The sequence below is a fragment of the Pseudoliparis swirei genome, chromosome 16 (genome assembly GCF_029220125.1).
Source record: "Pseudoliparis swirei isolate HS2019 ecotype Mariana Trench chromosome 16, NWPU_hadal_v1, whole genome shotgun sequence".
NCBI lineage: Eukaryota > Metazoa > Chordata > Actinopteri > Perciformes > Liparidae > Pseudoliparis > Pseudoliparis swirei.
This window is the reverse complement of record NC_079403.1, coordinates 23,574,451-23,589,323: the sequence shown is the minus strand read 5'-3', so window position 1 is coordinate 23,589,323 and position 14,873 is coordinate 23,574,451. Positions and strand designations below refer to the sequence as shown.

General features: G+C 44.5%; 1 protein-coding gene across 1 annotated transcript in view; it reads left to right on the top strand.

The window, feature by feature from the left end:
* Window positions 1-12,078, top strand: part of tgfbr2b (transforming growth factor beta receptor 2b) — a 39,334-nt gene extending 27,256 nt beyond the window's left edge. Inside the window, exons 4-10 of the mRNA XM_056433741.1 lie at window positions 1,025-1,323; window positions 1,413-1,661; window positions 2,150-2,263; window positions 2,550-2,687; window positions 3,841-3,982; window positions 10,058-10,185; window positions 10,871-12,078. Coding sequence (XP_056289716.1) covers window positions 1,025-1,323; window positions 1,413-1,661; window positions 2,150-2,263; window positions 2,550-2,687; window positions 3,841-3,982; window positions 10,058-10,185; window positions 10,871-11,131 — 1,331 coding nt within the window. The 3' untranslated portion in view covers window positions 11,132-12,078. The remainder of the gene's footprint in view (window positions 1-1,024; window positions 1,324-1,412; window positions 1,662-2,149; window positions 2,264-2,549; window positions 2,688-3,840; window positions 3,983-10,057; window positions 10,186-10,870) is intronic.
* The last annotated feature ends 2,795 nt before the right edge of the window (window positions 12,079-14,873 follow it).

The window sequence follows — 14,873 nt, the reverse complement described above, 5'->3', positions numbered from 1 at the left end:
CTCTTTTAAGCTCCATGCATTACTAGAATAATACATTCAATAGTAAATAAATAAATTCTATGTTTTTCATTCTACCGTCCGGAAAGTATTCTCCGTCTGCCTAAATCCATTTGAGGCTGTTATGGAGTGTTAACTTGTGTTACTTCAGTAAAAACTATGACTTATTTAATATATTACCTTAAAATTAGGATGCTTTCCTCTGCTTCTGCTTGGCAGCCGTTCTGCTAAACGCCGCAAAGGAACATTGCTTGGCGGATGTAAAGCGAGGATAGCACTGATCACCAACACCGTCGCATCTAGAAACACAACACGTCATTCTGGGCATTATTATCTGACAGCTAACCAGTTTTCAATTTTCAATTTCAATTCAATTCAGTTTATTTTGTAGAGCCCATTATCACAAAATACAAATTTCCCTCAGAGTGCTTTACAATCTGTACACATACGACATCCCTGTCCCAGGACCTCACATCGGATCAGAAAAACTCGCAAGAAATAGAAAATATTAACTTGATATTGCGTTTGCTCATGGCAGTGTTGGTTTTCTGTCAGCCTCAAGTCGATGCCAATAGTCACCGAATCAACCAGGCTGAAGTCGGTTGAATCCTGGCTACTGTGTTACAGGTAACACGTAGCAGGTTTATCAATGGCCATATGCGTCATCGGAACAAGTGTCCTTGTTTGAGGTTAACTACTCAGCCCCCGCCTCTAGTTTCCCGGGCAACAGCGATAAAGTGAAAAGTAGATTCAGACCATCTTCTCTGGTGATCCCAACCGACCTCAGCCAATCTCCTGCACAGGAGTCCTCAACGTTTTGGACAAGTCTTCAATTGTTTTCCCTTGACGTGTCCAAATACTTGGAATTACTTTTCAATTTTCGGTTCGCACTCTCACAGGCGAGTAGTCAGCTGTTTGGCAGCAGCTCCACTGGAGCTCCTCGAACACTCCCCGTGTCCCGGTGTTTCTCGGTTACAAAGACCTCTTCCGATCGGCTCCGCCTCATCGTCCGTCTTGTTCTTTCCAGCCGTGGATCCGACCCCGGACGACCCCTTGGTGTCGGTGATCCTGGTGAGCCTGCTACCCCTGCTGGTGATGGGGGTCGTGGTGGTGGGAATGTTCTTCTGGTACCGAGCCCACCGGCGACGCATGAGCCGAGAGTGGGAGAACAGCATGAAGAAGCGCAAGCCGAAAGCCGGCGGCGGGCTGGACTGCACCGACGCCTGCGCCATCATGATGGACGACGACGGGTCGGACAGCAGCTCGACGCACGCCAACCACCTGAACCACAACACCGAGCTGCTGCCCATAGAGCTGGACATGCTGGTACTGACCCGTCCACTTCAGACTTGTTCTGCTCTATGCCGCCCCGACTTCAATTCTAACCAATGTCATTGCTTTTGATCCCATCCCAGGTGGGAAAAGGACGCTTCGCCCAGGTGTACAAGGCCAAGCTGAAGCAGACCACATCGGATCAGTTCGAGACGGTGGCCGTGAAGATCTTCCCCTGCGAGGAGTACGCCTCCTGGAAGAACGAGAAGGACATCTTCTCCAATTCGGACCTCCGGCACGAGAACATCCTCCACTTCCTGACGGCTGAGGAGAGGAAGGTGGAGAACCAGTACTGGCTCATCACCGCCTTCCACCACAGAGGAAACCTCCAGGTGAGATCGCCACTTTGAGGTAACCCAACAGAAGGCCTTATGACCTGACTGCAGTGTTGGAGCAGTATTTAGGCACTTCGAGGGTAACTAACCCCTTTACACAGCTACTGTCTGAGTATCCTCCGTCGGGTGGCCAGGCTCAGCCTTAGAGATATGGTAAGGAGATGAGTTTCCTCTATAGGACTCAGCCTTAGAGTTAGGGTAAGGAGATGAGTTTCCTCCGTAGGATGGCCAGGCTCAGCCTAAGAGTTAGGGTAAGGAGATGAGTTTCCTCTGTAGGGTGGCTGGATCCAGCCTTAGCGATAGGGTAAGGAGATGAGTTTCCTCTGTAAGGTGGCCAGGCTCAGCCTTAGAGATAAGGTAAGGAGCTCGAACATGAGGAGGGATCTTGGAGTCGAGCCGCGATTCCCGTCACAATTACTGATTTTAAATTTCTTATTCAGAAGTTTTATTGTTAAACTGATGATTTCAACCCCTCGGCCCTCCAGGAGCACCTGACTCGGCAAGTGATCAGCTGGGAGGAGCTACAGGTGCTGGGATTGTGTCTGGCCCAGGGCGTCGCCCACCTGCACAGTGACCGCCTCCTCTGTGGGCGCCCCAAGGTAGGACTGTGTGAATATGACCAAGTGATGGTCACTAAAGCTGCATTCTCTCTCCTGACCACCAGGGGGCGACTCCTCTGGTTGTATAGAAGTCTATGAGACAAATGACCCGATTTCTCTCTTGATTTGTTACACAGTAAACATTGAAACATGGACATATGTGGTACTTACTAGCTATCTCCTCAAGTGTAAAATGTCTTTATATATATTTTCTATGCACAAGTATATTTTGGTGTGTTTATTCAATACATGCTTCTGTCCCCCGTCCTTCTTTTGTACCCTAAAGGTGGCCATAGTCCATCGAGACCTGAAGAGCTCCAACATCCTGGTGAAGAACGACCTGACGTTGTGCCTGTGTGACTTTGGGCTGGGACTTCGTTTGGACAGCAATCTGTCTGTGGATGACTTGGCCAACAGTGGACAGGTCAGAGAACAAAGCTCTTCTGGTTTTGTGACATTTGAGTAAGGTACAGTTCTCGAGATCCGATAGCAGCAAAAAGAGTGAACTGCAACCTGTCCATAGTCATCGTGTACCAGTGGTGGAAGAAGTACTCAAACAATGTGCTTCGAGTTGTAAAGGTAACACCAGCAAGAGCATGTTAGATTAACAAAATGTACCCAACCAAAAAAAGAAAAGTCGCAGAGTCAGCATCACTGACAGCCCGTCCCACAAAGCTACTCCACCAAAATTATCATTATGAACCTGAACCTATCATATCAAATATGTGATAATCAAGCGGCAACCTCTGGTTGTGAAAAGTATAGCAAATCCTGAAGTGCCTTAAACCTGAATTATCTCTACTGACCACCAGGGGGCAACTCCTGTGGTTGTATAGAAGTCTATGTGTTAAAGCTGTATTCTCTCTATTGACCACCAGGGGTAACTCTTCTGGTTGTATAGAAGTCTACGCTTCATGTGGTAAACCTGAATTATCTCTACTGACCACCAGGGTTCGACTCCTCTGGTTGTATAGAAGTCTATGCTTCATGTGTTAAAGCTGCATTCTCTCTCCTGACCACCAGGGGGCGACTCCTCTGGTTGTATAGAAGTCTATGCTTCATGTGTTAAAGCTGCATTCTCTCTCCTGACCACCAGGGGGCGACTCCTCTGGTTGTATAGAAGTCTATGCTTGATGTTGTAAAGCTGCATTCTCTACTTTGACCACCAGGGGTTGAGATAGACATAGCATTGATAGCTGAGGAGGGCAGGTAGAGATGCTCTGAATTTAGATGTTTTTTTCTACCTTTAAAGGATTTAATAAAAACATTATTAAAATTAGGGTTTTTATTTTATGGTCATGATCATACAGAATCCTCAAAAGAAGCAGATAAGGAACCGGGTGGTGATTCTCTGCGTCTGTATCCTTCTGTCCATTCACAACTTTAAAGATTAGGTATCATGTCGACAGAATATGGGTTTGTAAAAATACAATACATGCTTTTTAAAAACCTGTAGAGGGGTGGAACAAGACCCACCAGCTGGGGGGGCGGGACTTGTTGCTTTACACTTGGGACTGGACGACCCGGGTGTGTCCAGTCCGGCGTGTTCACCCGCCCGGTGTGTCTCTGTGCCGCAGGTGGGCACGGCGCGCTACATGGCTCCGGAGGTGCTGGAGGCCCGACTCAACCTGGAGAACATCGAGTCCTTCAAGCAGACCGACATCTACTCCATGGCCCTGGTGCTCTGGGAGATGACGTCCAGGTGTGAGGCCGTCGGAGGTCAGTGCACACACACACACACACACACAACACACACATTAATGACATGTTTCTGGCCGTGGGAAATATGATGTCATGTAACACACAAATGGTTCTTCAATGCACCATTTGTGGTTCCTCAAAGAACCTTTGAAACCAGGCTTCTTTAAAGAACCATTTCCTTAAATAGTTCTTCAAATAATCTATAAAGGTGTCTCAAAGAACCTAAACAAATGGTTCTTTAAGGCACCATATCTGGTTCCACAAAGAACCTTTCAAACCAGGATTCTCTAAAGAACCATTTCATTAAATAGTTCTTCAAAGAATCGATAAAGGTGTCTCAAAGAACCTTCAAAAAATGGTTCTTTAAAGAACCATTTCCTTAAAAAGTTCTTCAAAGAACCTACAAAGGTGTCTCAAAGAATCTTTAAAACATGGCTCTTTAAGGCACCATTTCTGGTTCCATAAAGAACCTTTCAAACCAGGGTTCTCTAAAAAACCATTTTCTGAAAGAGTTTCTTCAAAGAACCTATAAAGGTGCCTCAAATCAAAACAATGGTTCTTCAGTAGGTGATGGTTCTTCGTAGAACCACAAAGCCTTCTAAAGAACCATTTAGGAACCGTTATTTTTCTGTGTGTAGAGAACCAAACAGATTGTGCTGAGGTGACTCAACGGGGACAACTGGCGTCGTACGTTGTGCGGTTATCACGACAAGTTCAATCGGGCGATCCGATTGGCCGGTGCTGATGTCACATGTACAAATATATACGGGTTCCATTAGTTATGCAACTCTTCTTCTCAAGATCTCGATCATCACATTTTGAGGAGCGCTTTCCTCCACGTCCTGCAGGGAAGAATACATTACTGTATCGCACATGATTGTGCAAACTGCTGCAATCCGAGAGTCCAAATATACAACATCCCACCATCCGGCCATGTGGGACCCACGGAGAGCAGGATGAGGCTCAACTGCTTCCTGTTGTGCGAGGAATCGGGGGGGGGGGGGGAGGGGCGACTGCACCTCGACCTCAGCTCCAGGTTCTGCAGCAGGAATCTGAGGAATGTCTGATATGTGAAGGAGACAATCTCCAACTCTGCTGTTGCCCTTCTTTGGGCAGGAAATCAGGGAGAGAGAGCATGAGGGGATACTGTACATGCTTCAGCTGGTTGTGTGTGTGTGGGGGGGGGGGGGGGGGACCCCAAAGAGGCTTTCTTTCTTTTTTAATCATCAAAAATAAAATAAAAACTACCGTATACACAGAAACTGATTTTCATTTGGCAATTTTTATATTTTATTTTAAACCCCTTAATTTTACTTATTCAAACATCGGCCGTTTGCACAAACCAAATAAAAAATCCTCTGAAGCCTTGGAACTAGCACGTGGAGCCTCAATTATTTTTTCCCAATATTGGTCACAATTATGGGCAAAAAAATGTTAGACAAATAGATTCCAAAATAAATAATAATTATAATAATAATACTGCATTCAATTAATATGGCGCTTTTCAAGCTACTCAAAGACATTTTTTTAACATAATTAAAACATCCTAAAATCTATACTGTAAAAAGAACTCAAATGTATTCAGAAACCTCAAAAGAATAATAAAATATTATTTATTATTATAAATTATGAAAGGTATTCCAGTTTATGATGATTTTATGGCGTTAAAACTGTGTTTTACTCACTAAAAACATGGATGAGTTCTTCTAAGAAGTACCGGCCCTGAGTCGCACTGCAGCATCTAAAAATATGTTTTGGGGTATTTTACAAATCAGTATTTTTTACTTGATGGACGCTGATAAATGAAGTAAATTGTTTTTATTGCTTTAAAAAACGAATCCCTGACGAATCCCGAATCTCAGTCTCGGTGTCTGTCGAATCTCACACAGATAGAAGCACAATGAAAACTTGTTTCTGTTTCCTCCCCGTCTGAGAGATGGACTCACTCCAGTCCACCTCCTTCCCTCCTTCCCTCCTTCCCTCCTTCCCTCATTCCCTCTGCCGAGTTGGGCTTTTTATCTAGACAGTCTGAGACATTTAGAACCAGACAGTCACATTCCAACACGCGTGTGTTTGTCTGTGTGTGCGTGTGTGTGTGTGTGTGTGCGTGTGTGTGTGTGTGTGCGTGTGTGTGCGTGTGTGTGCGCGTGTGTTTATTTCGGACACAGAATCGTAGAAACCAAGAAAGGGAGAGGGAGGTGCTGGACAAACGCCCTGAACCTGCCCACATTTAAGTGTGTGTGTGTGTGTCCATCTGTCCTCTGCCTCCACCCCATGGGACAGAATGCTGGATAAAAATACGACCCCCGACACGTCATTGTTGTTGTGGTCAGTTAGAGCACGTTGTCTTGTGGAGCATTTCATTTACACGTCCGGATTTAGCCGTCAGGACGGAGGTTTACTCTGGGTATCGGAGGTTATACGGGGTAACGGAGGTTAGCGGAGTGTTACGCGGGTAACGGAAGGTTACTTTGGGTAACGGAGCATTATTTGGGGTAACGGAGGTTAGCGGAGTGTTACGCGGGGTAACGGAGGTTAGCAGAGGGTTATTTGGGGTAACGGAGGTTAGCGGAGTGTTACGCGGGGTAACGGAGGTTAGCAGAGGGTTATTTGGGGTAACGGAGGTTAGCAGAGGGTTACGTGGGGTAACGGAAGGGTTACGCGGGGTAACGGAGGGTTATTTGGGGTAACGGAGGTTAGCAGAGGGTTATCTGGAGTAACGGAGGTTAGCAGAGGGTTATGTGGGGTAACGGAAGGGTTACGCGGGGTAACAGAGGGTTATTTGGGGTAACGGAGGTTAGCAGAGGGTTATCTGGGGTAACGGAGGTTAGCAGAGGGTTACGTGGGGTAACGGAAGGGTTACGCGGGGTAACGGAGGGTTATTTGGGGTAACGGAGGTTAGCAGAGGGTTACGTGGGGTAACGGAAGGGTTACGCGGGGTAACGGAGGGTTATTTGGGGTAACGGAGGTTAGCAGAGGGTTATCTGGGGTAACGGAGGTTAGCAGAGGGTTACGTGGGGTAACGGAAGGGTTACACGGGGTAACGGAGGGTTATTTGGGGTAACGGAGGTTAGCGGAGAGTTACGCGGGTTAACGGAGGGTTACTCTGGGCAACGGAGAGTTATTTGGGGTAACAGAGGTTAGCGGAGGGTTACGGGGGTAGCAGATGTTACGCGGGTAACGGAGGGTTACTCTGGGTAGCGGAGGGTTACGCTGGGTTACGGCGGGTAGCGGAAGTTAGCGGAGAGTTTCAGGGGGTAACAGAGGATTACTTTTGGTAACGGAGGTTAGCAGAGGGTCAGCAGTGTCTCCTCCGGCCAGGAGCAGAGCTCCTCCTCGCTGCTCCTCCGGTCCCCGCTAGGAGCCGACACCTACACCACGCTGCTGGGCCCACTGGAGGGAAGGGAATATAATGATTTTGAGGACAGCGGACGTGTCGGGGGGCGTATTTGCGTAGCGAGTCAATCTGTCTCTACTACCTCCAGTCGTTATGCTAAGCTAGGCTAACTGTCATGTCTCCGACGCGAGATAACTTATCATATAACATACCAAAGATTGGAAGTAGTCGAGCCCTTCCACACGTTTCTAACCAGCAACTGGAATTTGTTTTCAGGCCTGGACACCGATACAAATAGATTCAACTGTTACTGGAGGCACCACCCTCTTTTGCTTTTCGCCTACCATCAAACGAGGACATTAAAAAACACCCCAATGGGCACGCCACAGAAATTCAACCCACAACTCCCCCTGGACTTTGGCCAATGCTTGGTTTGGATGTCGAAAAGACTTTTGACGAGAGGGTGTGGTTCATTAGCTCAACGCAGGTTCACTTCTGACGATGTCGTTCGCCCGCCGTCTGCTGTTGAGACGCCCGTTGAGAGTTTTGGATATCTTGAGCGCTAAAACTTCAGAGTTGTGTTTCTTTCCAGATCGTAAATTCCAGACAGCGTTTCCAGCCACAGTGGTTCCTGCTAACCTCCGGGCCACAGAAGGTCTCAGACAAATAATCTGTAAAGGAAACTGTCGTAAACCGCCTTCCGCCCCCTCAGATTGGATATACCCGGCCTTTAAATCATGGGCCCCCAGACAGTGAAAGGGAGGACAGTGAGACCGAGGCTCTGGTTGCAGTCTCTTAAGTAATATATGTTCTCAAACCAGAGACCTTTTAAATGTCCAGAGCTGTTCTGTCTCGTATGGCCTCTGTCTGTACACTTCTCTGTCTCCCAGATGCTGCCCAGAAGGACAAGTGCAGGCTGTAGGAGCCAAAAATCGAGATCCTAGCATAAAATTGGACCCTTTTCCTGCCACGGTCTTGATGTTTAGGAACACTCCACCTCTTTTTATTTCTGTTTCCAGCGTTCTCATTTTTGGATCAGAGTTTTTTAGCCGAAATCCAGTCCAGGAAAATGTGTGGTATTTATACCAGCTCCACAGCAGGAGATCTAAACAGCAGAGAGAAGCTGTCATAAATAACCTCCAGGGCAACGGGCACCGCCCGGCTGGATCCACTTTTAAAAACGCTAAAAACGTTCGGGGAAGTTTCCACATGTAAAAAAACAAAACAGGAAGTGTGGACCTGTAGAGTCAGCTTCTCTGCTCACAGTCCCAATCCCAGACCTCCCAACTTCCTGTCCAGGAGCTCCACTCCAACCTTCCCACTTCCTGTATTTGAGGACACAGCGGCAGAGACCACTTCAATGAAACATTTCCGAGATTCCATCAGACCGGACCGCTAATAAGCATGTACGACACACCTTATTCAAAACTGACGTGCAGCTGCTGAGTCAGATTATGGCCATAAGAAAATAATCTGCCCACCAACGTGACCTCCTCTACTTGCAATGCTACGTCTATTTCGCCCCCTGGTGGTCAGTATTAGAATGCAGCTTTAAGACATGAAGCATAGACTTCTATACAACCAGAGGAGTCGCCCCCTGATAGTCAGTAGAGAGAATGCAGCTTTAACACATGAAGCATAGACTTCTATACAACCAGAGGAGTCGCCACCTGATGGTCAGTCTTAGTATGCAGCTTTGGGACATGAAGCATATACTTCTATACAACCAGAGGAGTCGCCCCCTGGTGGTCAGTTGCATAATTCATCTTTAGGACATTAAGCATATACTTCTATACAACCAGAGGAGTCGCCCCCTGGTGGTCAGGAGAGAGAATGCAGCTCCAACACATGAATCATAGAATTCTATACAACCAGAGACTCATCCCCTTATAGTCAGTAGTAGAATGCAGCTTTAACACCTAAAGCATAGACTTCTATACAACCAGAGGAATCAAAGGAGTGAGGACATCCTCCGCTGTCCACTCCATCCCGCCTCTAACGTCCCAAACGACACCTTGGCGAGCGAGCGTTGAGCAGGTTTGGTGAACGTCGCGCTGCCTCGTGAGTTCGGGCTTCCTTCCTGGAATCCAGCAACGGTTTAAGGACCTTTCTGTTGACTGCTTGTGGTCCTGCAGCGAGGCTTTCCCATGACAGGAAACATTAAATACATTTAGATTCACATGCCCAGAGAATACATCTCATGAAAAAAGAATTTTAAAAATAACAAGTTAATAATCCTCAGTTTTTGGATGAACCGTAAGAACATCAGGTACATAGAACACGACCCGCAGGCTGTTTGTTAGATAATATATAATATAATAATAATATATACATCAAATCGGATCATTTTCATGGACAGCAGCTCGTGACTCATTTCACAGCAACTGTGAAGCAGCTGCTTCATGAGGTCTGGACCCGGTCCCGGAACTCTGGTTTGAAAAGTTCATGGTTTTTCGATGTCATGCTCTCTCTCTCTCTCTCTCTCTCTCTCTCTCTCTCTCTCTCTCTCTCTCTCTCTCTCTCTCTCTATTTTTATTTAGATGTTTTTGCCCATGTTCCTCGGCATAGTGAAAACTAGGGATCGTTATTTCGGAGTCTTTGTGACTAATTGCTTGTTTGTGGAAGCCGATTATTGTTTTTTAGAAAAAGATAACGAGCGAGCGTCTCTATTTGTTTCTTTATGTATTACATTTCTTATTCACCTGTTCCTCCCTCTGCATTATTAATAATATTTGGCTGTTGTTGCGTGTCCACAGAGGTGAAGGACTACGAGCCTGCATACGGCTCCAAGGTGCGAGAGCACCCCTGTGTGGAGAGCATGAAGGACAGCGTGCTGAGGGACAGGGGGCGCCCCGAGATCCCCGACACCTGGATCCGGCATCAGGTGAGACGCCAACCAATCGGGAGCCAGCACTTTCCGAGAGATTTCCTTGTTAACATTGATCTGGTCGTCAATATTATATGACATTATTATTATTATTATAATAATTATTATTATATGACTTTATATTATGAGTATTATCATTATTAATATTATTATTATTATTATCATTATATGACTTCATATTATATGACATTCATATTATTATAATAATTATAAAGCTTTATATTAAATGACATTTTAAATATTATTATTATATGAATTTATGTAATATGACATATTATTATTTATTATTATTATTATAAAACATTATATTAAATGACATTATTAATATTATTATTATTTAACTTTATATAATATGACATATTATTATTAATTATTAGTATTATTATATGACTTTATACTATTTGAAATTATTATTATTTTATATTATATAACATTATTATTATTTTATGACTTTATATTATATAACATTATTATTTTTATTATATCACGTATACAATTATTATTACTATTATTATTATCATTATTATAATTATTATATGATATATTATCATCATTATATATGATTATATAACCGTGTTAGTTTACCGTGTTAATACCGACGCTCCGATCGGTATCGGACACGTTTGACCTCGTGACGGAGAAACAACTCGGCAGGGAAATGAAGCTGTCTCCTTCTCCTCAGGGCGTGGCGGTGATCTGCGCCACCATCACCGAGTGCTGGGACCACGACCCCGAGGCGCGGCTCACCGCCCACTGCGTCGCCGAGCGCCTCTCGGAGCTCGAGGACGAGATGGACAAGATGTCCAGCCGCAGCTCGTCGGCGGAGAAGATCCCGGCCGAGCTGAAGATCCCGATGGAGGTGGGGATCCCCGGGGAGGAGGTGAAGATCTCCCAGATACAGGACGCGCCCGCCGCCGACTGCTCCGTGAGCGACGAGAAGTGAGGAGGCGGAACCGGACTTTACGGAATGTTATTCCCCAACGAGGGCGCCTGTTCCGCTTCGGTGAGTTGAGCTCCCGGAGGTCGCTTCTTATTCTAGCCCACGAAAAACTACACGGGAGACTCTGGGAGACGCGTTGGGACTAAACACGTCACAACCTAACCTTCATCAGCTGAAAAGATAAAGAGACAACGGGAAAACAAAAGTTAACTGGAAGCTTCCGAAGATGCACAGAAGAAGTTTTTTTTTATTTGATGCTTCTCTGAGTAAAAAGGTGGAGAAACAAAGATGGCCGCCGCAGCGGTTACACCAAAGACATGTAATGTGCACTTTACCGTGACACTCAGCGGAGGTGTGGCCTTCAGTGGACTCCACCCACAACCAGCTATGACTCCTCCCACAACCAGCGAGGAATCCAAAGGAGTGAGTGTGGTAATGTGTGAGTGTGTGTGTGTATATATATATATAATATATATATATATGTATTATATATATGTATATATGTATATATATTTATATATATATATTAATATATATATACGTATATATATATTTTTTTAAAGATATATATATATTTTTAAATATATATATATATATAACCTCTCGCGTCTGGACGTTGACTGGGATCTACTCGCGCAAAAAATTCGCAACGCTTTTGCTGTGTGAGTGAGTGAGTGTGTGTGTGTGTGTGTGTGGGTGCGTGTGAGTGTGTGTGTGTGTTAAAACCTTGTTTGCCACAATAAGCACAATGTAAATGTAAATATTGGCAGTTTTGTACATAAGAGACGAATCGACCCAAACAAAAGGGAAACCTAGTAGGTTAACTTCATAGAGATGTATGTTAACGTTTGTGTTTCTATAGCAACGGGTGTGTGGAACATCTGTTTTAATATCTTTTGTAAAATATTTGTAAATCTCTTTATGAAATTAAAGATCCGTCTGGATACTGAGAGGCTCTCACTCCTTCTGTGTTCTTGGCTTACTTGTCGTTCTCGTATTAAAGTTACTTTTGGGTACTTGATAGTACCATTTCAGTGCTAACGAGGAATTAAAAAACATGTTTTATTTTCATCATATGTGCTAAATAAACAACATTTAAATGTTCAACGTCTGTTGTTCCTGACTCACAACAACTCACACCAACACCGTCCGCCCTCTGGTGGACAGAAACACACATGACAGGCAGACTGATCTGACAAAACCGTCATTTTTGCTTTAAAGTTTAATTTCACATGGCCAAATATTTGTGCATACTATGAATTCTAATTTTTTTGTGTGCATCTTAACAAAAAATACCAGCTAGGAACAAGGACAACAAAGATGGGTAAATATAGGTAAATAAATGATAGACTGTATATAATATATAAACATGTCATATTTATCTTAAATGCAGCACTTATTTTTTAAAGCTTTCCTGTCCAGAATTTTGTTTGTTGGAAATTAGTTGCACATTTATCACTCAGAGAAAATTCTTGCTTTGACAGCAATAACAATACAACACATTGATTGGGTTGCTAGCTGGTGGCGGTAAGTGGTACTGCATTGCAAAATTACAGTGTGTGCACACCGAAATAACTCAGCTTTAAGTGTGTACACATTCAATACATATGACTTATCTAAATGTACATGTGAGACATCTTAGAGAGTATCTGTGCTCTCCATGTTTCAGTCTGATACAATAACTCATATAGTCAACTCAAACATGTTCACTCTGATGACGTAGTAATGAAGGTCAAAGGTGAAGCTCAGGTGGTGCTCTGACTGTGGGGTAACTCAAGAGAGGTCCACTGAAAGGCTGCTTAATAAGAATAAACCAGCTGTCTCTTTATTTTTACATTTTCAATATGTATTGCCCCGTGATCATCACATGCTCACTCTTCCATGTAGGAATGTTCGGTTCTAAAATAACACAAATATAACAAGTAAATACATTAACGATGCTGCAAATTAATCATGAACATTAAATATCAGAGGAAATAAACTGCATTAAATACAGATTCATCAATAACCTATTGAATTAACAGAGACGCGGGTATATTTAACTAAATGTATAGTTTAACTAGAATGGGCACTCGGTAGAGCGCATACCTTCGCATATCACAAGATTGGGCATTGAATTATGAACATTTTGGCATTAGTTGCATGCCAATTGGACAAAAATGTATCGTGCTATGGTAAAAAAAGAGTTTGACCTTTCCATGACCTTGACCTTGACCTTTGACCCGATTGATCCCAAAATCTAATCAAATGGTCCCCGGATAATAACCAATCATCCCACCAAATTTCATGCGATTCAAGAACATTTTGACCTGTTCATGACCTTTGACCTTGACCTTTGACCCGATCGATCCCAAAATCTAGTCAACTGGTCCCCGGATAATAAACAATCATCCCACCAAATTTCATGCGATTCGGTTCAATACTTTTTGAGTTCTGCGAAAGATTTTGACCTGTTCATGACCTTTGACCTTTGACCCGATCGATCCCAAAATCTAATCAACTGGTCCCCGGATAATAAACAATCATCCCACCAAATTTCATGCGATTCGGTTCAATACTTTTTGAGTTCTGCGAAAGATTTTGACCTGGTCATGACTTTTGACCTTTGACCTGATCGATCCCAAAATCTAATCAACTGGTCCCCGGATAATAAACAATCATCCCACCAAATTTCATGCGATTCGGTTAAATACTTTTTGAGTTCTGCGAAAGATTTTGACCTGTTCATGACCTTTGACCTTTGACCTTTGACCCGATCAATCCCAAAATCTAATCAACTGGTCCCCGGATAATAAACAATCATCCCACCAAATTTCATGCGATTCGGTTCAATACTTTTTGAGATTTGCGAATAACACGCATACAAATAAATAAATAAATAAATAAATACACGGCGATCAAAACATAACCTTCCGGCATTTTCAATGCGAAGGTAATTAGACGTATACTGCCATCTAGCGGTAGAAAGGTGAACTCTTCACTCTGCCTCAGGCTGCTGCGTTCACTCAAGAAACAACACAATGACGTGGACATATAAATATAATAACAGTGACAACTCTAAACACTCACTACTTTGATTAAACTATATGAAGAACTGTGCTGCATTAAAGAATACAATGATTAATTTAAAAGTTGATTATTGCTGTGTACATGAATATTACTACTGTTGCTAACATATCCAGGTTTATTTATTTATATTGATTAATTAATGTTCTCTTCTAACGTTCATTTATTTCATTGGATCTCGCGAGCGCGGCGGCCCTGCGCTGTTCGCGCGCCATACGCGCGTGCGGCTGTCCGTCAACCGACGTCTTCAGGCTGCTCTCTCGTCATTGGTCGCTTTGGCCGTCTGTCAAACGCGTTCGCTCGTGTGATTGGCTGCCACCCGGCACCGTGGCCCCGCTCTCGGACGTACCTGTCTCTCTGTGAGAGGCTGACAAGCACTTCCTGGTTCCGCGCGCAGCTCCCGCCCCCTTCCACCAGCTCCAAGGAAGCAAGGAGGAACAGCTCGCGCTCCATGTGACTCTTCTGCTGCAGAGCCGCGCTGCCATGTCACTCCGCGGGATTATTTAGCTGGTTTCGCGGTCGGTTTGAAAGTTAGCCGTTACAGCCGGGGAGGGGGGGGGGTGGGTGGGGGCACGTGGGCTAAAAGGGGAGGTGGTGCAAGTGGGTCGGGGAGAGGAGCGTGGCAGCGAAGCAGCAGGAGGAGGAGGAGGAGGAGGAGGAGGTGAGGGTGGGGGGGGTC